The following is a 22,099-nucleotide window of genomic DNA, read 5'->3' as shown; positions in this document are numbered from 1 at the left end:
TACTAATATAGATCAATCAAGAATGATGCTACATAATTTGTGTTCTCTTCATATGCCCAGATGAGGGCAATAACAAGTCTCCTATTGTTTTTTATCATTTATGTGGCCCAATTTTGATGGCTGCTGCAAAGACCAACTCAATCTCCATTCGTTACGTGTCCAGATTGTAGCCTGCCCCTCCTGTAAGGATATGGTTAACGGTGTGCAAAGCATGATGGTGATCCTTGCCTATTCATGGGGATCCTATATAGGAAGCTGGAGCATAAAGAACAGTGGGCAAAAGTGTAATTTTCAACCAGTAATTAGTTCTGTAGTTCTATTTGGTTATTAAATGGGATTGACTTTCCAGCCTTGATATATTCAGATCCATAATAAGCCATTTTGTTCAAAACAGCAGAAATTGCCCAGGAGTAACAGTAGAAAGTTCCTAGGGGAAAGAATGCAACTGTTTTCATGTGACAGAAAGCGGAGTACACCATGGGTTGCTGAAAACTGTCACTAATGTAGGATAATGACTGAAGAGCGTTCCTGTTCTGTAGTAAGGCCATGATAATTTGTGTATGCATCTGTTTTTTGTTGTAGGTTGGGGTATTTCAGTAAATCAAAAACTGAGCCATAAACAAGGGAGAATTTCAGATGATCTAAAATGTACCAAAGTATAATTCCTGATGCTGAGATTTGCTATTAACCTGATCTTTCTCATGGCATTTTCATAAAATAGAACTGTCAATCCCCAAATAATCCAATCACACAAATGTTTTTAAAATATTCCTTTTATTTTTAATGTATGCATGAAAAGTTTGTTCAAAGTGGAAATGCATCTATCCATTTTATTATATGTTTCTACCGCCCTTCACATATGGTAGAGTACTGTCTGTATATTCATTCTGTATTTCCATACGTACAATTCACAGCTAATATAATCTTAATCCCTTTAAAATTTCCTTGAAAATAAATTCACAGATAATCCTCACCGTCTAATAAGACTCAAAGAGAAGGCTCGAGGGGAAATAGGATGGGGGGAATTACTGGGGAAAAGAAGTGAAGTCCTCCATGAATTAAGCATATATCTATGGCTTACATGCATCAAAAACAGCTGTGTGGTTTATTGTGATAACCAGGATAGCCCCATGGATAGGGCAGGACTATAATTCAACTGTTACAAATGGGAAACTGAGGCAAGAGGCAAGTCAATGACTTCCCAAGTTTATTAAGTAAATTTAATATTGTGATTGGGAATTCCTGTCTTTCAGTACGCCACAAAAGTGATGGAATTATGATGATCTTAGCAGCTAATCATACCTTCACGCTTTGCCCTACAACCCAAAGAATAGAGAGGAAAACAGGGTATGTTACAGTGCAGCTCTCTTTTCTTGTCCCAAATGAAATTTGCCAAATGGCTAACCAGGTTCTCTTCTCTTTATCACCTAAATGGTCCCATAAATTGCAAGTGGAATTTCCCGCCCTTGCGGGTGGGAAAATGGGTGGTATTTGTCTTTTTTTCATAAGATTTTGGCTTCTACTATGAGGCTCTCCAAAAGGGTTAATGTCCCAAAGATGTCTGGAAAAAGTACTGAGCAGAAATAGGACTTTTATTTTCCTATGTTGTCAAAGTCAAAACCAGAACACAGCTTCAAATCAGGTGCTCTCATTCCCCGGATGTTGGAAAATTGTGCAAAAAAAAAAAAAAAAAAAAAAGCCACAATCATGATTCAAGGGATGCTGTGGATGCTTTAGAGCTTAATGTCAGCAGACAATCTGTTTAGCCTTTGAAAAAGGAGTTTAAGAGGTGACTACATTGTATGGTGCAGTATCTTCACTAGATAGACAAATTCAAATGAAAAAATAAAGCAATCAATTCTTCTGTTATTAGTCCTTGGAACAAATTCACCAGGACTAACTAGATGCATTTTTGTCAGACATGCTTTAATCAAACACAAGTTTTATTGCATTTTGAGATTAATTATGGGGCTAAATGCAAAGAAGGTTGAGAGAAACTTAGTTGCTTGTGATACACAAGATGTTCTAATGGTACCATTTTAGCTTTAGGCTTCATGGATCCTCTTTATGCAATAGAATTTTAATTTTCATTTTAAAAAATACATCTTTCTAGGTTTCATGATTAGGAAGATAAAACATGAGCATGAGTCACAGCAGTGTTTTCTGAAGGGGACTGGAGGAGATAAATCCCACAGCAATTTGTGATAAACCGGTCCTGGAATCTTGTTGTGGTTTAACCCCAGCCAGCAACTAAGCACCACACAGCCGCTCACTCACTGCCTCCCCGGTGGGATGGGGGAGAGAATCAGAAGGGTAAAAGGAAGAAAACTCGTGGGTTGAGGTAAGAACAGTTTAATAATTGAAGTAAAATAAAATAGAACAGTTAAATAGGTAAAGCAAAAACTGCGCACACAAACAAAGCAAAACAAGGAATTCATTCACCACTTCCCATGGGCAGGCAGGTGTTCAGCCATCTCCAGGAAAGCAGGGCTCCATCACGTGTAACGATTACTTGGGAAGACAAACGCCATCACGCCCAATGTCCCCCCCTTCCTTCTTCTTCCCCCAGCTTATATACTGAGCATGACATCATATGGTATGGAATAACCCTTTGACCAGTCTGGGTCAGCCCCCCTGGCTGTGCTCCCTCCCAGCCCCCCGTGCACCCAGTAGAGCATGGGAAGCTGAAAAGTCCTTGACCAGTGTAAGCACTACTTAGCGACTATTTAGCAACAGCTCAGCACTACTTAGCAAGAACCAAAACATCAGTGTATCAACTATTCTCATCCTAAACCCAAAACACAGCACTATACCAGCTACTGAGAATAAAATTAATTCTATCCTACCTGAAACCAGGACAATTCTCTAACAAGTTGTCATTCTGAAAGGTGAAAACTCATTTTTTCCAAGCATTTGGATACAATCTGAGGATGGCAAGTGTATACAGTATTAACAACTTCACTGACGGTCAAGGGAAATATCTAGAAAATAAATGCCTGCAATCAAAGATTAATTTCCAGGCTGTGGAAGTTAATACCATGTGGAAATTAGTTCTAATTGCAAAGTGAGGTTCCCATTTAACCCAGATGAAGCTGCTGCAAATTTTCCAGCCTGCTATAAAATCCAGACAACTTGCTACAGAGTTTAGGTACAATTTATCATAAGTTAGACTGGAATTTGTTTAAGAATATCATAATATTCCTATATTATTAGATGAGAAATGTCCTTCTGTAGATATATTAAAATTCATGTTCATGTAGATGGCCAAGAAAACGACACTGTATGTAGGATTTGAATTATATTATGCAGACAACTTGTACACTATAGATAATCTTGGGCAGAGGAAAGAGACCAGAGAAAAATGTAATGGGAAGGTAGAAAAAAACCAATTCATTGCTTATTTGTTTTTTCACAATCTTTAACATATTGTGTTTCTAAAGATTTCATAAATTTCTTATTTCTTCAATTCCTTACAAGTATGATCTAGAATAGCTGTGTTCTCTAAAAAATGGCTCTTTTTCTCTAGGCTGTGGAACCGTTACTGTGTTAGAGACTCTAATGTGATGGATTATAAAGAATTTCTGAAGAATTTTGGCATAAGTACAGAAACAGTTACAGAAAAAAAACACAGAAAAGGAAGTTCCAGGTATGTGCTCAGAAAAGGAGAGGAAACTTGGGTATTTTTCCTCTTCCCAGTTATATCAATAGAAGTATTTCTGTTGGCCTTGATGGATCTGGTTTGCAATTTTGTAGGACCTTGATAGCCTCTGATTCTCAGCAGATACAACCAGGACAGGGAGGAAAAGAAAGCCGGTTTCCTTTGGCCTGGGAAATTCTACCAACAGTGTGTGAAATCTGCCTTTAAAATCAAAAGGTTACATGTTACATGGGCCAAAAAATAAAATCACCATTACAAGCTCATAAACCCCAGATAAAGAATTTTTTACTGCAACTTGGAATCTTGTAGCATTTGGGAACCTCAGTTTTCACCCAGTATTCAATCATACTGAACTTCACAGGTAATCTTTGTAACAAAGAACTTACTTACACTCTAAGACAGTGAGAAGATGGTGAACTTGGACAGGTTGGGGAGCTCAAGGTGACAGCAAGATATTTTTTTGTCAGCATGACGGTAGTTTCAAGCATAGCAGCAACCAAACTTATGGAAGTGTTGGCAACTCAAAGAAGGATGTTTAAGAAGGATTGATGGTCAGTAATTAAGTCAGTTTGTGAACATGTATGGGCAGGTCCTCTGAAATATAAGGGTCAGAATAAGAGTAGATACAAAATATATTTGTCTGAAATTGCACGAACCAGACAGTCCAAGGTGGCACGAGGGGTCGTTCCTGAATGAAAGGTGATTGGCATGGAGGACGTGGGCTGTGGAGACCCTTAAAAAGAAGGCATTAGCTTATGTTTGTTGTCTAGGGAATGAAGAGTCACTGATAAGAGCAGGATACGGTTGTTTTCCTCAAAGACAGAAAAAGTGTGTTTCAGTAATTCAGTTGTTGGATGAATGGAGGCAGTGAAGCGAGTTAGCCCTGTAGGTGGATGAAAAAGGTTGTGTTTGAGAGGTTACACAGCAAAAATCTGCCAGATGTACCCATAATGTGTACATGAGGATCTATGGAGATGTGAATTTAAGAAGGTGCTCAAGTTAAGATGGTGAGAAAGGCCCTTCCAGTACATTTAAAAATAATGTAAATCTGTTTGCATATCTTGACATTTAATTTAGTGTATTTCACAAGGCATTTTCTCCATCACAATCACAGAATCACAGAATGGCTGGGGTTGGAAGGGACCTCTGGTGATCATCTAGTCCAACCCCCCTGCTAAAGCAGGTTCACCTAGAGCATGTTGCCCAGGATCGCGTCCAGGTGGGTTTTGAATATCTCCAGAGAGGGAGGCTCTACAACCTCTCTGGGCAGCCTGTTCCAGTGCTCTGTCACCCTCAAAGTAAAGAAGTCTTTCCTCATATTCAGATGGAACTTCCTGTGTTTCAGTTTGTGCCTGTTGCCCCTTATCCTGTCACTGGGCAGCACTGAAAAGAGTCTGGCCCCATCCTCCTGACACCCGCCCTTGAGATATTTGTAAGTGTTGATAAGATCCCCTCTCAGTCTTCTCCAGGCTAAACAGGCCCAGCTCTCTCAGCCTTTCCTCATAAGACAGATGCTCCAGTCCCCTAATCATCTTCGTAGCCCTCCGCTGGACTCTCTCCAGTAGTGCCTTGTCTTTCTTGAACTGGGGAGCCCAGAACTGGACACAATACTCCAGATGTGGAGAGCAGAGTAGAGCGGGAGGATAACCTCCCTCAACCTGCTGGCCACACTCTTCCTGATACCATTGGCCTTCTTGGCCACAGGGGCACATTGCTGGTTCAGAGCTAACTTGTTGTCCACCAGGATTCCCAGGTCCTTCCCCGCAGAGCTGCTTTCCAGCAGGTCAGCTCCTAACCTGTACTGGTGCATGGGATTATTCCTCCCTAGGTACAGGACCCTGTACTTGCCTTTGCTGAACTTCATTAGATTCCTCTCTGCCCAACTCTCTAGCCTGCCCAGGTCCCTCCGGATGGCAGCACAGCCTTCTGGTGTATCAGCCACTCCTCCCAGTTTTGTATCATCAGCAAACTTGCTGAGGGTACACTGTCTCCCTTCATCCAGGTCATTGATGAATAAGTTGAACAAGACTGGACCCAGTACTGACCACTGGGGAACACCGCTAGCTACAGGCCTCCAGCTAGACTCTGCACCGCTGATCACAACCTTCTGGCCATTCAGCCAGTTTTCAGTCCATCTCACTGTCCGCTCATGTAACCCACATTTCCTGAGCTTACCTATGAGGGTGTTATGGGAGACAGTGTCAAAAGCCTTGCTGAAGTCAAGGTAGACATCCACTGCCCTCCCCTCATCTACCCAGCCAGTCATGCCATCACAGAAGGCTATCAGATTGGTCAAGCATGATTTCCCCTTGGTGAATCCATGTTGACTACTCCTAATAATCTTCTTTTCCTCCACATGCTTAGAAATGACATCCAGAATGAGCTGCTCCATCACCTTTCCAGGGATGGAGGTGAGGCTGACTGGCCTGTAGTTTCCTGGGTCCTCCTTCTTGCCCTTTTTGAAGACTGGAGTGACACTGGCTTTCCTCCAGTCCTCAGGCACCTCTCCTGTTCTCCAGGACCTTTCAAAGATGATGGAGAGTGGCCTAACAGTAACATCTGCTAGCTCCCTCAGCACTCATGGGTGTCTCCCATTGGGGCCAAGTTCACCTAAATGATCTCTAACCTGATCCTCCCCAACCAAGGGAAAGTCTTCTTTTCTCCGGACTTTCTTTCCCACCTCCAGGGTCTGGGATTCCTGCAGGCTGGCCTTAGCAGTAAAGACTGAAGCAAAGAAGGCATTCAGTAACTCCATCTTTTCTGTATCCTCTGTCACCAGGGCACCCGCCTCATTCAGCAGTGGGCCCACATTTTCCCTAGTCTTTCTTTTGCTACTAGTGTACTTGAAGAAGCCCTTCTGGTTGTCCTTGACATCTCTTGCCAGATTTAATTCCAAGTGGACCTTAGCCTTCCTCACTGCATCCCTGCATAGCCTGACAATGTTCCCATGTTCCTCCCAAGTGGCCTGTCCCTTTTTCCACATGCCGTAAACTCCCTTCTTCCATTTGAGTTTTGCCAGAAAACGTGTACGCACATGTACACATATGATATTTTGGCAGTAGAATTTTTCATGAGTGTGAGGCTAACCGCTAATTATTTTTTCATTTATTTTTGTTTAAAAAGAAGAATTTAAACTTACTTTTGCTGAAGAAAGCTAGTAAAGACTTACCTGTACTTTGCAGGTTAAAGAGCATTAGCCTCAAACATCGTCTCTTTCATTTCTCCTACTCAAAATTTAGCACTTCACGAAGAGAATTACAGAAGAATAAAAAACATATCCTGGTCTAGAAAAGAGAAGCCAGCAGTCCAGAAGTCTGAATTATGATTATCCTCTTCCTGACAAAAGTCTCCCCTTGGGTGGTAGGAATTATTTTTGATCCAATTTTGAATAGATGGCCTGATGTTCAAAGGCCCTGAATACCGACAGTTCACATTGGCTTCAGTAGGATCAGAAGAATCCAAACTCTTTTGAAATCATGAAGTCAGCATATCTAGTATTTTAATAATACTTTTTCTTCTCACTGTTTTACATGACCATGCTGTGATTATATAGAGCTTTGTAAGTTTGTGCAGTACTATCAAAGATTATTTTGAAACCATTACTAGAAGTAAATATAACTATCAAAAATAGAGGATTTTTTTCCTGCATGGGGTACTGAAATTGTGGAGAAATAATCTTACGAATTAAGACTCCTCCTCTTTCTTATTATTCAGAGACCTGGCTTGTGGGGTCTTCCTGCAGCCCTACCCTACCCACACTGTCTTGAATTCGCCTCCTGCCCTCCGATTGCCAGTTTGATCCTTTTCACCCACCCACTTTGAGAAGTGGAGCCTTGTCCATGTAAAGTAGTTATAAAATTACTGATCAACACTGGTCTAAGAAGAGATTTTAAAAGTATCCAGATAAATTAGTGGTAACCTCTCTGGTTCATTTCTGAGGTGCAAAACTGAGTGATATTTGTTTAACAAATATTAGTACCCAACCAAAACTAAATTGAAATAGGACAGTTCTAAATGGAATTGAGCATTCACACAAATAATTTTCAAAAGTTTAAGTAATAAAAAGTATAGCTTTATTTAAACAAGAAGGAAAAGCTATGTTCAGCAGGCCACTGAGCAGGCAGAGGGAACAGTGGAGAGCATGCGCAAAGCACAGAGTAGTCACACTTTGGTATCCTTTTCCATACAGAACAGCATTTTTTTTCCTATACAGCACCACTGGAATAACCTTTGAAAGAGTTTGGTGCACATACTCTTTGTGCATAGGGTTCTCAAAATGCCTGTGTCTTGTCCTGTGGCTGCTATGGTCTGAATCAAATATAACACATCCATAGCAAAATCGTTATCCCAAAAGAGTGTACATGCCAACAGCACGTTAAGTAGAACAGTATACAACAAACCACCATCACGAAATGAGCTGCTCAGCCCAGCTGAAATAAATATTCCACAGAATTGGTTTGGTTTTGGTGTTGGGTTTTTTTGATGGGGAATCATTGAGGAAGGCTGTTTGACTTAGAGTAACTGGAAGCTCTTCCAACGACTGTGGGAACTAAGGACAGTGAGATGGGAGCATGTGAAGGAAATGGAAAAGAAAAGAGCCTTTTCAAGGTCAATAGGCATGTATATTATCAAAGGCCTATAAGGACACTGTCTTCCATTTCCTGAAAATGTATTTTTGGTAGTGGATCATTCTGGAAACATACTGACAAAGAGAGGGAGTTAGTTTCTAGTAGTACCTTCTGATATTAAATGTAATAATGTTACCTATTAAAATTGTAAGTTATGTGTATTATGTTTTAAAAGGAATATGAAATGAAAAGCTACTACAACAAATGCACAGATTAGTTAGCATAATTTTGAACTACTGATCAGGTTTGAAATAAAGAAAGTTGTATTTCAGGTTTGGTTTAGTCTGTTTGAACATAAAGATTTATCCAGTTAACAAAAACAGTCTTTAAAAAGAGTTTTAGATGGCTTTATTTCTTTGAAGCTGACAAAGCTGCAGACTTTGCTAAATCAGTTTTCTTAACAGCGCTAATCTGCCAGAAAATAAAAGAGAAGGAACAGAAGCAGAAAAAACTTTTTCTACAGTCTTCACCAGCTGAGTGTGCTGTGACAGAGTGCAGTCTGGATCGCACTGAGAAGGCATTTAGAGAAAAGGTAAGGGGGTGCCATTAATACTTCAGAATACTTTGACAGGTGGAGGAGCTGAGCCAGCATCACAGGAAAAGAAAATTGCCAAGCTTTGAGGCCAGTTAATTATGCCAACTTCTTTTATGAACAAATTCCATGCATAGGGTTTCTTGTTTGCTTTTAAAGCCAGCTAGCAGAAGCACCAGTTCTGTTTTATTTTGTGTGTTCCAGTCTTGCTTATTAGATTCACACCATTAAAAATGTATGTATTGGAACTGCAGATTCCTTAGGCTAAAAGAAAATGAGAGTGTATCGAAGTTCGATGGCTAAGGTGTTTCATAACGTGAATTGCTAGACTACTGTCAGATCAAAGTAAGTAATGAATTACACTGAGTAATGACTAGTTACCGTTGTCTGACAATTATTTTCTGACCTGTGTGAAATAAATTATTAGTGGATAGGTGCTACTGCAGAAACACATTTTTTATACGTGGTGGCAAGCTTAGAATAGAGAGCGGAACTGGAATAGACATGGCAAATGACCTCTCCACGTGCCCTTAGATGTGATCTTAACTGAAGAAGGCTGAGGATTGTGATGATGGAACGTAACTGTGTTCCACCTGCTTTATGGTAAGGTGAAAAGAAACAAATTTTTCCAACGCTAACTCTTGTGCCTTCCTGTCGTGAAAATCCTGACTCTCAAGGAAAAGAGAAGCTGATACTGTGCATTAAGACTGCATATTCTATTACAAACTCAATTACACAGACCTGTAACTGTGCTTTCTCAGCCTTGAAAAGACAGAAGAGGAGGGACAAACAAGGCTACGGGGACATTCAACATCTTGACCCTTTTTCATTTTGTATATCTTTGATATGGAGGTCAAGGCCTGGATTGGAAGCACAGTGCGTCTCACCTTACAAGGCCTCCCAGTCCTTGATGTTTATTTTGGGCTTTCTATACATTATCTTTACACTGTGATTTCAGCAGTTTTGAATGAACAATAATCAGCTTAGAAGCAGATGGGGTACTTGTCAAAAAATGGCAGGGGGAGAAAAGCCTCAGGGATGCTTGCAGTATTCAACAACCCGGTGTGAGCTAACATTTCGGAAAAACAAGCCAGTCTTCCTATTGTTTCATGAGCCTTATCAAAATCTGCAGTAAGTCAACTTTCAGGCATTGTACAAGTCCCATAAGCAAAAACACATCCACATAGCTCCTTTGCAACAGCCCATGAATTAAAAAAATAACCAAAGAAAGAAATGTGTGATATGTTTATACAACAGCTAGGTTAACTATTCCATGTCTTCTAACATTTTCCAGTATTCATTGTGCTAATGACCCATTTTAATTAAGGGAACTTTGATATTAGGTTATGCCATGGATGGTTTTAAAGTTACATTAAGACAGGTGTTATCAAGCAGGGTGATCCACTAAGTATTTTTAGCTCTGAATTTTGAGGCAGTTATTATTTGAGAAACTTGTCTGACTTGTCATTTGAGAGTGTGTGATTGGGAATACTGTTTTGTAGTGAGCTTATTAATTAAACATCTGACGGTCAGAGCATGCCAGGGTAACCTATTTGATCAGTTCACAGAGAAGAACATTTGAAAAGGTCTTGTAAAAAATGCATTATTGTTTTAAAAGCTTCATGAACTTGATTTTTCTGAACAAAACACTATAAATTGTATTCATTACAGCTGTGTTCAGCCTACCAGGACATTGAAAAAGCCTTCAGAGCAATTGATGTCAGTCGGAGTGGATTTGTGTCTTTGGATTACTTGAAGTCAGTCATAAATGGCTTTATATTTCCTTTGCCAAATGAAACTTTTCAAGAGCTAATGAATAGGTAAGAATCATATTATTTTCTTAGGGGACATTTTTTAGTGCTGCTGCCTTATAACTTTATTATTGCTTTTTGTGACTGCCATCATTAATTCATCTTACTTGTGCCTATGTTGCAGTATGTATGACACAGTATGTAAAAGCTGATATAGCTGGGTATAAAACCAAGTTTTTTGCAGTAAGGTACATAGGTTTAATGGAGTCGAAGCTTTAAGTTACTGCTTTCTTAGTTCTGTTTGCTCATAAATTTGTATTTAATTTCCGAAAGGGAGCATTACTGTCTTGCATTCAAATGACTAGTGATGTGGGATGGTGTGAATTTGCTGGAAGAGCAGCTTCGTGACTGCTAGAACCATATTTGCATGGTGACAGTGTGACTCCACAAGCCTCTCCCTTTTAAATATGCTGGTGTGGCAAGGAAAAGAGGAAGAAGTGAAACTAAAGGGAATGAATGAACTAATGCTGAAAGCTTTCACTCTGCACCGCTCATTGTCAGTCACTGGAAAAGATAACTGAAGGGACACTTCTGTGCTGCATAATAAAGCAATTTCATACCTGGAAATGTGAATTTAAGCTAAAATAAGGAAAAAATCTTTTGAACTTGGGTTTTGACCTTATAAATATTTTTATTGGAACTGCTGTCAAGGTTGAGAAATCATGCCAGCTACTGGATTCAAGTCAATGTACTATTTTACTTTAAACAGGCATCTTTGTAGTATTGTGACCAAAACTCAAATCATCTTGTGGGCGGTATAGTGTATAGAAGATAAATGGATAGAAAACATTTGCAAGCCCAGCCTCAAGGATCTCAGCAGACAGAGTTTAGGCCACACGACATTTTCCAAAATGTGATTTCCTGGACATGATCACTTCAGCATATGCTGACTAGCTTCCTAAACTCATATTTCCTTTTTAAAGCCAAAATATCACAGGAATGGATGTTTTTTGGCTTTTGGTTAAATCTAGACCAGGGTCTCTCATGATTAATCTTTTGTACTCAGAAACCAAAAACTGTGAGAAGAAAACTGCCAGAATATACTTTATACTTGTTGGCAACAGTGCCAAGGGCATATGGCCAGTCAAAGAGAATGGAAGAACAACTTAACTCTTACACAGCATTTTTACTCCAAAATATCGCTTAAGCTTACAACAACAGGACAAGGCACCCAAATCATACAGTGTGAGGAGGCCAGTAAGCAGATCATGCGTTACTGCTTAATGATTCCACAATTCATAGTTTATCTATTTAAATTGTTGGAAGAATAGAATCATCCATGTAAATAATCTGTTGAGTTATTTTTTTCTTTATATGCACTAGTTAGCTGTAAAGAGCTCAGTGCAGATATACGTTTTACAGCAGCAGGTGCTGTATGAGAGTGTCATCTGCAGTAACCATATTGCTTTGTGCATTCAGCAGATAAATCTGATTTGCTTCTAGTCATTCACAGTGTGATATAACAATGATCAACTATTACTTTGTCAAAAAATTGCTATTATAGTTTTTTTTTTCAATTCATGTCACTTGCTAGTTTAAATCTTAAAGTAAATCTTGTTCTTAAGAACAGTTGCATAATGGAAAGATTTCTGCATGTATTCTTCCACTGGAGCTTTCTCTAGCATTTGAAAAATATAGTGACATTTTAATGATGCTGTAAACAGAAATGTTCAAGCCTATGTATGCCATATCTCGTAGGTGATATTTCTCAGATAATGTAATTCAAAAGCTCCACCAGGTGAATGGAACAACAGCAAAAGTTCCTCATAGTCATCTAATTCTAATAATGAAGTAACTTCATTGTAGCTGATAATAAATGTAATAGTAATTGATGGGCAAGGGACATGATTTCAAGGTTTTTAAGATTCTGTTTAAATAATATGACATGAGATGTGCCAGGGAGTTGTTTATAAGAAATAATACATGACAGCATTTTATGGTTTTTTGAGGTATTTACATCTCATGGGCTCCTGATATAAAATTCAGGGCCCATTGAAGTTGATGCAATTTTGCCTTACACTTCAGCTAGGATTTCATCCTTGACTGGTTTAGGACCAGATTACCCACACACTTATCTCTCAGTATATGTCCCCACTGCAGCAAGATCAAATACATCAGAGGCAGACCGTTGAGGTGTACTTCATTCAAAGGACATCACTCGTCTGAGTCCCAAATTCCCTGAATTCCATCACTTCTACTCTTGAAAATTCTTTCACTAACAAGTAAAACATCGTGAACTTGAGGTTATATGAAGAGTTGCATAAACTGAAGGAATTAATTTCACAGTATTTCAGCATTCCAGTGTGAGAAATATTTTGGTCATGTTTTGGAGCTTTGCTGTGGATTGTGTCCCTTCACAGGTTGAAGGGTGTGAGGGAAGGGTATTCTTGTTGACAGCTGGGAGCAAATCATACATGACCAGTATGAAGGCTTTGCCAACAGAGGGCCTGACTTCTAAGACCCTTTTCTGGTGGCTGCCGGGTTTTCTAATTGGTGACTTTTATTTGTGATATGAGGTAAATCATTGTGCTCAGTTGATCAAGACTTTGGTGAACATAATATCAGTTAAAAACACAAGGACAGTTTTCAGCAGCAGGGGTAGTTTTAAACTTTTTGTATTACCCTCATGCTTTGTTTCTTTAATTTATGATTTGTATAAAAGTATCAGATGCTGAGGCACTGATGGTTAAAAATTTCTCAATGGGTAGTATTTTGTAAAGGATCACTATGAGATGATAAATCACATGGTTTTACCAGGTATCCATGTTGTTACAGCTCTAATCAGTCAATTCTTTTGGAAGTATACTCTTTTCTACTTGGACATAACCATAAGCATACTTCCAAAAAGCCATGCAGAATTTAGTTTTATTACTTTAATAAGTTAGCTGGCCTACTATAGTAGATAAAATGCTGGATTACCAGTCACAAAAGACAGGCATTTTTTCTGGCCCTGCACTGGAATGATCTTTCTATGCCTCAGTTATTCTACCTATGGCATCTAAACATTGTACTTATTGCCCTTCTAGCACAGCTTGAAATCTGAGGGCCAGTATTATAAAGAGGGATTGTTTTGAAATTAAAAAAATACTCCGAAGTCCTTCCTCAGTTTTTATTCCCGCAGATTTAGCTTTGTCTAAATAAGGTTTTCTTCAATTTGATCCACAAAACTTAATGCTGGGGCGTTCCTCCCCCTCACCCTGCTCCGGCCCCTGTGAGGGCCTGATTCATCTCTTTCCATGACAAAACCTGCAAGAGAAAAGTGCTGTGTTGGCCAGCCACAGGCAGAACTGGAAGAGCTTCATAATCCGTTACTCATTTTCAGAACAGGGAAAAACCACTGCACCTTGTGGACTGATCAATGGCACCACAAATCGTAGCTAGTAATGCCAGACCTTCACACATCTGCATCAGTATTTCTTCCTCAGGTCCCTTCACCTCCCAGGATTTTGGCAACTGTCAATGCTGAAGTCTGAGAGGCGACTGTAGGGCTTCTGAGCAAGGAGATGGAAGTGGAGAGATCTGTTGCTCTGATTGACGCAGCTTTGGCTGGTTGCTCATTTTCAGTGCAGAATTGCTCTCTACAGTGCGATTTGAGTGATTTAGTAGACCATAGACATTTGAGTGTGAAGGGCTCTCAGTTGGGGGCTCAAAATAACAGTTGTTATCTTGGCCTTAATTTTAAAGATCATCTGTTATTTCCTACTGTTTGTTTCATATTCATTTATCCAAGACAATAATCAGATATGAAATATCTGTCCTTCCCACAGCTTTTTTTAATAACCCATCCCTCAATAGTATTGTTGGCAAAGGCTTTCCCTGCAGGGAATGAAATGGCTCCCCTGGTGAAATCTGAATGCTAGCACTGCCTCTGTCTTCATTTACCTTCAGTGTCTGGTGCTTGGCCCTTCCCAGCCCCTCTTCTGGGCTCTGGTGCAATTGTGCTGCTTGTGCAGTGGGAGATGCTCAGCCCTTGAGCCACTGAGCTGTGGTGCGTGCGTGCGTGCTACTCACAGGCAGGACCACTGTAAAAAGTCAGGTTCCCTCCCTGCCCATTAAATACCCTGTGCTGTCAGGTTGCGGTTGACCAAAGCCAGAATGCTGTGATTCTTGTAATTTTTGGTTTTCAGCTTTGTTGGCTGAGCTTGAGAAACTGCTGGATAGTCCAAAAACTGGAGGTTTTTTGTAAAAGATCCAGGAAGTCTTGCATACCTCTGACTGCATTTGGTAGTTTTTTAGCTTTGTCCTATGCATCCTGCATTAGCAAATGCTCTAAACACCATCTGCCACCATTTTAAGGAGCATTAGGAGTTTTAAAAGCTTTTCTGAGATGACTAGAGTAGCGAGTCAGCATGTTTCGGATAGTATGTGAAGGATGTAATTGCCTACAAAGCATCATCTCAAGTAGGAGTGTGTTTAGCCATGCTCATTGGAGCTTTCTGCAGTACCATTGAAACTGAACAGGAGACATGCCAATGGTTTGGGGGGTCATGGGATCAGGTCCTTATTGATTTTAAAGTAATTATTCATGGAATATGATAGTAGTTAACTTCCCAGGATTTTTAACATAGCTTAACACTTCCAGTACTTTAGAAGTTTTCAAATTTGGATACAATGAACATCATAACGTTTAAAAACCCAACATACTATTTCCCCTTGTTATTTTCTCTACTGTTATGTGTAACTAATGAGAAGGGATGCATTAAATACTATCTCATTCTAGACATCTGTAATCTGAACGTCTACACTTGAACTGCTCCTCCTAGACTCCATTTTATAGTCACTGGAGAGAAACAACGGGCAGGATTCATCTAGCCAGTTTTAGATGCCTACTTTAGGATGAGATGAATCCTGTCTTCAAAGTGCCTGTTTCTCTCCGATGACTATAAAGGGAACTTAGACTGACTTGCTCAGGTGCAGGCATGTACATTTGGTTACATGAAGTCTCGCTTGGGGTCTAGTTCTTCCACAGCTAGACATTTGGAATTGAGAAAATAAGTCGACTCAGTTTACATATTTAGTAACAAAGAAAAGCTATGCAAGCTTACTCTAATTATGAATGTTGCACACATTGATTTTATAATGATGATGTGATGTTCTAACTCGAAATTCTTCTTGGAATTTAGAGTGTTTTTATAAGAAAATCTTTTAAAACTGTTTTCTTTTATAAAATCAGTTTCGGACTGAGAGCCACAGGTAAAATTTCTTGGCAACAATTTTTAGAAAAATTCCGGGATCCTGGGAGCACCTTTGAAAATAGGCAGACAATTCCTATGAGAAAAAAAACATAAGTAAGTAGGAAGTTCCTTTTTTATGTGAGTAACCTGTGGTATACATATTTAGTGGAGATGAGAAGCGTATCCACTTGATGGTCACCCTTGATTAAATTTGGTTAAAAAATCTTTTGGCAATGCTTTCTCTAAGTGCACTCTTATTTTAAATCCTATCAAACCCTGAGTCATAATGAGGTGATTTATTCTTCCTGCTCTGAGAAGAACATAGTGAGCAAAAGAGGGTGAGACATGAAAGCATTGCAAAGACTGTCTTTTTTGCTCTTGCAGAGTAAATCCAGCTAGAGGAGATGAAGCTTTCTCCAGTGATACTGTTGTTCAGAAGCTGTGCAGATACATCCAAGATGCTTATCCCTCTTTAAAGCAGGCATTCCTTATGCTTGATGAAGTAAGAGCAATTATTTTTAGGTGTTGCTTTGGTTAATTACTCTTACAGCTAAACATTTGTGTCTCATATTTGCTTCAAAGTAATCTGGTGGTTGCCAGTCTTTGTTTTCTTTTACAGCAGCATGCAGAGTCTGTTTTTTCAAGTTTCTTTAACATAGATATGTGCAGCCGGGGACTAAATAATCTGTAACAACCTCTCTGATAAACAGAAATTATTGACCTCCTACAATATCACTGAAGTTATATTGGCCAGTTCTTTAATCATCCCTGTGGCTGCCTTTGAAACCCTGCTAGTTTTTCTGTGTGTTTCATGAAATGTTACAGCAGAAATGAGAATTGGTGCTTTCATAGAAGTTGCACTGGTACCAGAAAAATAAATAACTTTCCAGATACTGCTAAGTGATCCCGTTTCTACATCCAAGGATTGCCCGAGTCCCTTATGCCTAACATCAATCTGGCAATTTATTTATGCTTTGATTATATATTATGACCTGCAAATCTTTAGGAGTAACTGCTTCTTATAATTAAGATTCCACTTCTATTCTGGCATATTTTCCCCATTTCTCAATGTAGGAAGCTTATTCTTTGCTTGTGCTTATTCTTCCCAGACATGCTGTGTCAGTGGTTTCTTCGCTTTGTCATTTTACCATTCCATTTGTCTTTCAGTTATCTATGGTCATCTGATGTTTTAAAGTTTTTCGGTTTTTTTCAGGTTATTTGTACACATGTCTATTTATATATGTATATAAATATACATAAAGAGAGAGAGATCTGTGTTTACTCTGTTTATAAACACACACATGTACATATATGTACCTGTGTGCATTAGAAGAATGTATAGCACAGGGCTAAAAATCAGCCCCTGCAAGACCTCATTAGAAAGAGACCTTCTTGAGAATGAGTTATTATCTATAATTACATTTGAAGGTTTCTGTTATCTGGGTCTGTTATCGATCACACTTGTTTGATATCTGCCATTTGCATCTGTAGTGTTCTCATTTCTTAGTCAAAATGGCACGCCACTGGGCATAAGTAAGGTATACCGTTTCCTCGGGCAGCAGACTGTCCCAGGACAACAGGCAGGGCCCCGCTGCCCATTTTGCCTCTGTCAGAGTCCTGGGCAGCCCTGTTAGTTGCTACTTCCAAGAGAGGGATCCAGATGCGTTAATTTGCAGTTGTTGACATCCCTGTGTTGACTGGTACCGTTGGTTATCTCAGTGTTGGGCATTATATCCTGATTATGCAGGGTTCATCTCCAAACCTGGCTCTGTGTTGCCTCTCCTCACTCTTCCTCCTGCTCAGGGCTGTCTCTGGGCCCAGGTGGATCACCTCCTCTTGTTGCCTACCACAGTCTATCATCCAGTGTGGCAGCTCCCAGAAAAGCTGATTTCCTTATTGGTAAAATGAAATGCAATACCTACTGGCTTTGACACTTAATGCAGAAGTAATACTATGAAAAATGTTCAGTCTCATGTGATCAACACAAGAAAAGTCTTCTTGGATGTCATATTTTCTTTTCACACTAGGGTCTGCATAGTAACATTTTAGCAAATACTATTCTCCTGCTCAGCTGCTGTATGTGATAGTTCAACAGAGCAGTGATCTCACCAGTGAACCCATTATTAATGTCTAAACGTGCGTGAATTTGTAACATTCCTAAATATTTATGTAACTGTGTGAGTGGGTTTTCTGCTATTATGAAAAACCCATGTAAACCAAGTAAAGACATTCTTTCATGTCTTAGAGTTAATAAAAGTAAGTTTCTTGCCTTTTTTTTTTTTTTTTTTTCAGGAGATAGAAATAGATTTGAACTTGAATGTCTTCTGCTCCAGGACTTAAATATATTCATGTTATTATCTAAAAGTTTTTAATAGATCCATGCAGCATGCTTCATCATGTCACTGCCCAGCACACAAGCAACCGCCTGCTCCCTTTTTCTTCCACCTGATTTTTTTTTCTGAAATGTTCTTGATGTGTTGGAATCTAAAATGCTACTGGTCCCTACCTGTTAATCCATATTCTGAGAACAAATTCCCAACCTAGTAGCAGTGCTTTCTAATGTGCAAGCTAGAAATATAATGTTCCCTGTAACTATACTATAAATTTGACTTTAAAATGTTGAATCAGATTGATGTTTTATAAAAGGATGGGTGAAGCACCATTTGTTCTTTTGTGAGTCTTGCAATATTTTGTGATTTACTTTAAAACTCAGATCCTAGGAAAAAATAATTATACAAGTGTTTCAACACCAAGGAATTAGCAATAAAACAACTTCTCTAGCCTCCTAGAATGTTTTCAGAAAAGTTTCTCCATATATTCTGAAACACAAAACCAAAAAGGCATTAAAAATAATTTGAGCCAATACTCAGTATAAATTAGTTAAACTTTTTTAAAATTAGAAATTATCTATATATCCTTATTTTTATACATTCCATTATGTGGAGTGCATTGACAGTTCTTGTTCTTGATCACATGTGGTGTGCCAGTCACCTAAAGCATTGGCATTTGTGCCATCTGGAGATGTGATATCATAGTTCTTTCAGAGTCATGTTGTTGTGTCTCCTGCAAATTTAGAAATTTAGAATTGCAGTATCAAGTTGTAATTTTTCACCTGCATTATTTAATTGGTTTTATTTTAGTCTCTTTCAAAAAGAGAGTGTTCATCTCAGGGCAAGGAATTCAAGTAGTATGGGAAAGTCTCCTAACTCAAGTTCCTACTTAAATGCATCAGATTCCTAAGAGAAACTGAAATGTTTTCTGTCCTGTGCTGAAATCTGGCATCAGGTAAACTTCAGAGAGTTCCCGGCATTGTAAAAGGTTTAAAGGAACAGAGTTAATGGTTTTAACATTATACAGAAGATATAAAACACTACAAAAATACTACAGAACATGAATACCTATTTAATGTTACATGCTAAAGGAGACCAATTAGTTGTGATTGACATTTAAATTAAAGATAGGCATTAATATGTGCAAGATAAGGCTACACCTTAATCCAAGATACAGCGTTTTGGACAAGGAGGATGTCATAAGTGTGTAGGTCCAAATACACTGCCTAGCAATGAATATACATCCCCATGGTCCCTGTGCACACAGGAGAAATACAGACAAGGCAAATCTCTTTTGATGAAGGGATAAAATCAGTATGATAGGTAAAGTTAATGAGAATCAGAACAGTGCAGTAATTATTATAAGCTCATATAATACACTATAAACAGAGAGTGCTATCAGGTATTTGTAAAAGGTTTCTGTTTGCAGTTCGTCATCTGACAGGTAGACGGCAACTTGTGTGTGACACTGACAATGTTGAGCCTACTGTTGCGTAGTTCACTCCAGTTTCAAAAGTAACTTCATCTGACTTTTTCTAGACTTTGGATTACCTTTTTGTGTTTAGTTCTGGAATATGACCTTTTGATAAAGAACTGTCTATCCTTACCAGCTCTGTGGCCCTCACGATGTACAGAACTATGCTAAAATGCCTTTCTGTAAGTTTTGATAGAATGTCATGATATGTATGTCCCATGCACTGGACTTTGTGATCAACCCTTGGACAACCTGGATTTTTTTATTACTTTGATTTGCTACATATTGCACTTCTTAAATTGTAGACTCTGTATTTCTGAATTGAATGAGCAAATAATAGACTGAAAAAATTAAAGCTCTCAGTCTGGTTGACACAAGCAAAGGAGCACTGGGGATATCTTCAGAAGTAGTATTGGCATTTTTTATTAGATGGTTTTATATAGATGATATATCACGGTTCCTTTCTAATATAATTACATAAAAACTGTTCTTTTTAGCTCTGGAGTATTTCATCTATATACATAAATATATGACCACAAAAAGAAAGAATTCACCCAGCAATTTATAGGAAAAGAAATCAGTTTCATACATTGCAGTAGATAATAATAATGCCTACAGCATTCAGGCCATGATTCAGTAAAGCACTTTACTATATGATTTTAATTCATTTACTGAACTGGAACATTACTGAATGAAATTGTTAACTAAGGCAGAAGTATTCGAGATGGCAGAAAGACAGGCTGAAGAAAGAACTATTTAATGCCCAACATCTAGAGGCTCCCACAGTGAAAGAAATACATGTAAGAATGGTTTATATTTATACATAACATCATGATTTTTTTGTTGGAATAGACCAACGCATCCCCAGTCACATCACTGATGCTGGACTGACTTAGATAATGATCTGGGCAGTAAAATTAAATCCTTTCAAACAAATAAAATTAAAATTGCAAGGTGGCCAAATAAGCAAATGCATTCTGCTTCATAAATCCTGATGTAGTATATCTTAACTTTCTCATATTATCTAAGGTTTGAACAAAATGTAATTTATTTTTATTGTAACAGATATTTCATCTTCATGGGTAAGATCTAGTCATTCTGCACAATGGGTTCTTGTGAAGTACAGGCTGTCTTTGTAGCTTCGGTGCCAGATTCCCAAGCTTATTTACTGGGGGAGGTAGGTATATTATCAGGTTTTGCTTCCATATGATTTAATGCAGTGACAACTGTCTCTAAAGAAAATTCAAATACCAGATAGTAGTTTCACAAGACCATTATCTTTTGATTGCAAAACTTTAAAGTATTTCCCAGACCAACTGATGAAGTAAATAATTGCTCATCCTCTATATTATTACTGCCACCCTGGATCTCTGTGGGGGACTAAAGGGAAACAGAATTTTCTTAGGGTGAATTTTATGAACAGAAAGATATTTGTCTAGTGCTTAGCCAGGAAAACTGAATCACTGAAGGAACTATTTACTCCTAATTTTTCTGTTATTGTTCCACAGCCTTTATTCCACTCTTTCTTCTTCTTTCCCCCCCATTATCTTTCCTCAGGTTTCTTTAGAGAAAATAAAGAAACAATTAAAAAAAAAAGTAAAAGTTCAGGAACAAATTTAAAATTATAAAATGCAATAGACAGTCATAGAAAAGAGTTGGTATAAACCCATGTTTAAAACTCTCCTACATAAATTATGGATATTACTTGCCATGGGAACTGAGAAAAAAAATATGCCTTAAGCATAGCAAAATAAAAATACCCTGATTCTGTTGCATGAGCACATCCATAGCCTATTACCTTACAGTCCAGATGAGTATCCATTGGCATGACAATGTGACAGGACATCAGACCCTGGATAAAGATTCTCCCTGAGAGCTGATTCACCCTCATTAGCCAGGTCAAGAATGCCAAGAGACCCAGCCTAGCAGTATAGCGCTTTTAAAGGATGCATACTAAGATGCAAAGGAAACATGAGAAAAGAAAGAGGAAGTCCAAGGACAGTAGGTCCCAAATGTTTTGGATTAACACACCACTGTCAACAGCCAGAATTTCTCAAGGCTCACCATGTACTTATAATTGCATCCGTAACTGAAATCTCTGTAATGACCCAAGCGTTTGCACAGCATTGACTCTGGCCTTATGGACCGTCATGGCCATGGACCACATCTGAAAACTGGAGCCCTAGAAAAAAGCTGTGCTCAAACATAAAATGTTTAGTTGAGTTTTTGCTTGTTGTTCTCAAGCTAATCATGAAGAAAATCCTGCCACAGATGAGTGAGTACTGATAAATGTAGGCTCATGTTGTCTATGAATATGCTGAGAGCTATATTAGGATCTAATAACAGACATCACTTGATGGACTTCTGCATGGACTTAAGGCAATGGTTGGGGTACATGATAACAGCAACTTAGAACCAACTTAACTCAACTGAGTCAAGTTCACTCAGATCCAGCAGCTATTCAGTCAGACACAACTTTGTGTGAACATTGA

General features: G+C 38.7%; 1 protein-coding gene and 1 long non-coding RNA gene across 2 annotated transcripts in view; both read left to right on the top strand.

Moving 5' to 3' along the window:
- The window catches only part of EFCAB6 (EF-hand calcium binding domain 6), a 108,916-nt gene that overhangs the window by 18,841 nt on the left and 67,976 nt on the right, over window positions 1-22,099 (top strand). The window contains 2 exon segments of the mRNA XM_087766019.1: window positions 10,490-10,638; window positions 16,188-16,305. Of these exon segments, the coding sequence (XP_087622145.1) occupies window positions 10,490-10,638; window positions 16,188-16,305 (267 nt within the window).
- On the top strand, window positions 2,205-8,798 carry LOC148054712 (uncharacterized). Its single transcript, XR_015706671.1, has 3 exons — window positions 2,205-2,341; window positions 3,527-3,646; window positions 8,691-8,798. It is a non-coding gene; the product is annotated as an uncharacterized LOC148054712 (long non-coding RNA).

This window comes from Nipponia nippon, unplaced genomic scaffold (genome assembly GCF_047370975.1).
Source record: "Nipponia nippon isolate SJK-2023a ecotype South Korea unplaced genomic scaffold, ASM4737097v1 scaffold_3, whole genome shotgun sequence".
NCBI classification, from domain to species: domain Eukaryota; kingdom Metazoa; phylum Chordata; class Aves; order Pelecaniformes; family Threskiornithidae; genus Nipponia; species Nipponia nippon.
Note: the sequence above shows the minus strand (reverse complement) of the source record. Positions and strands in the feature narration are given on the sequence as shown.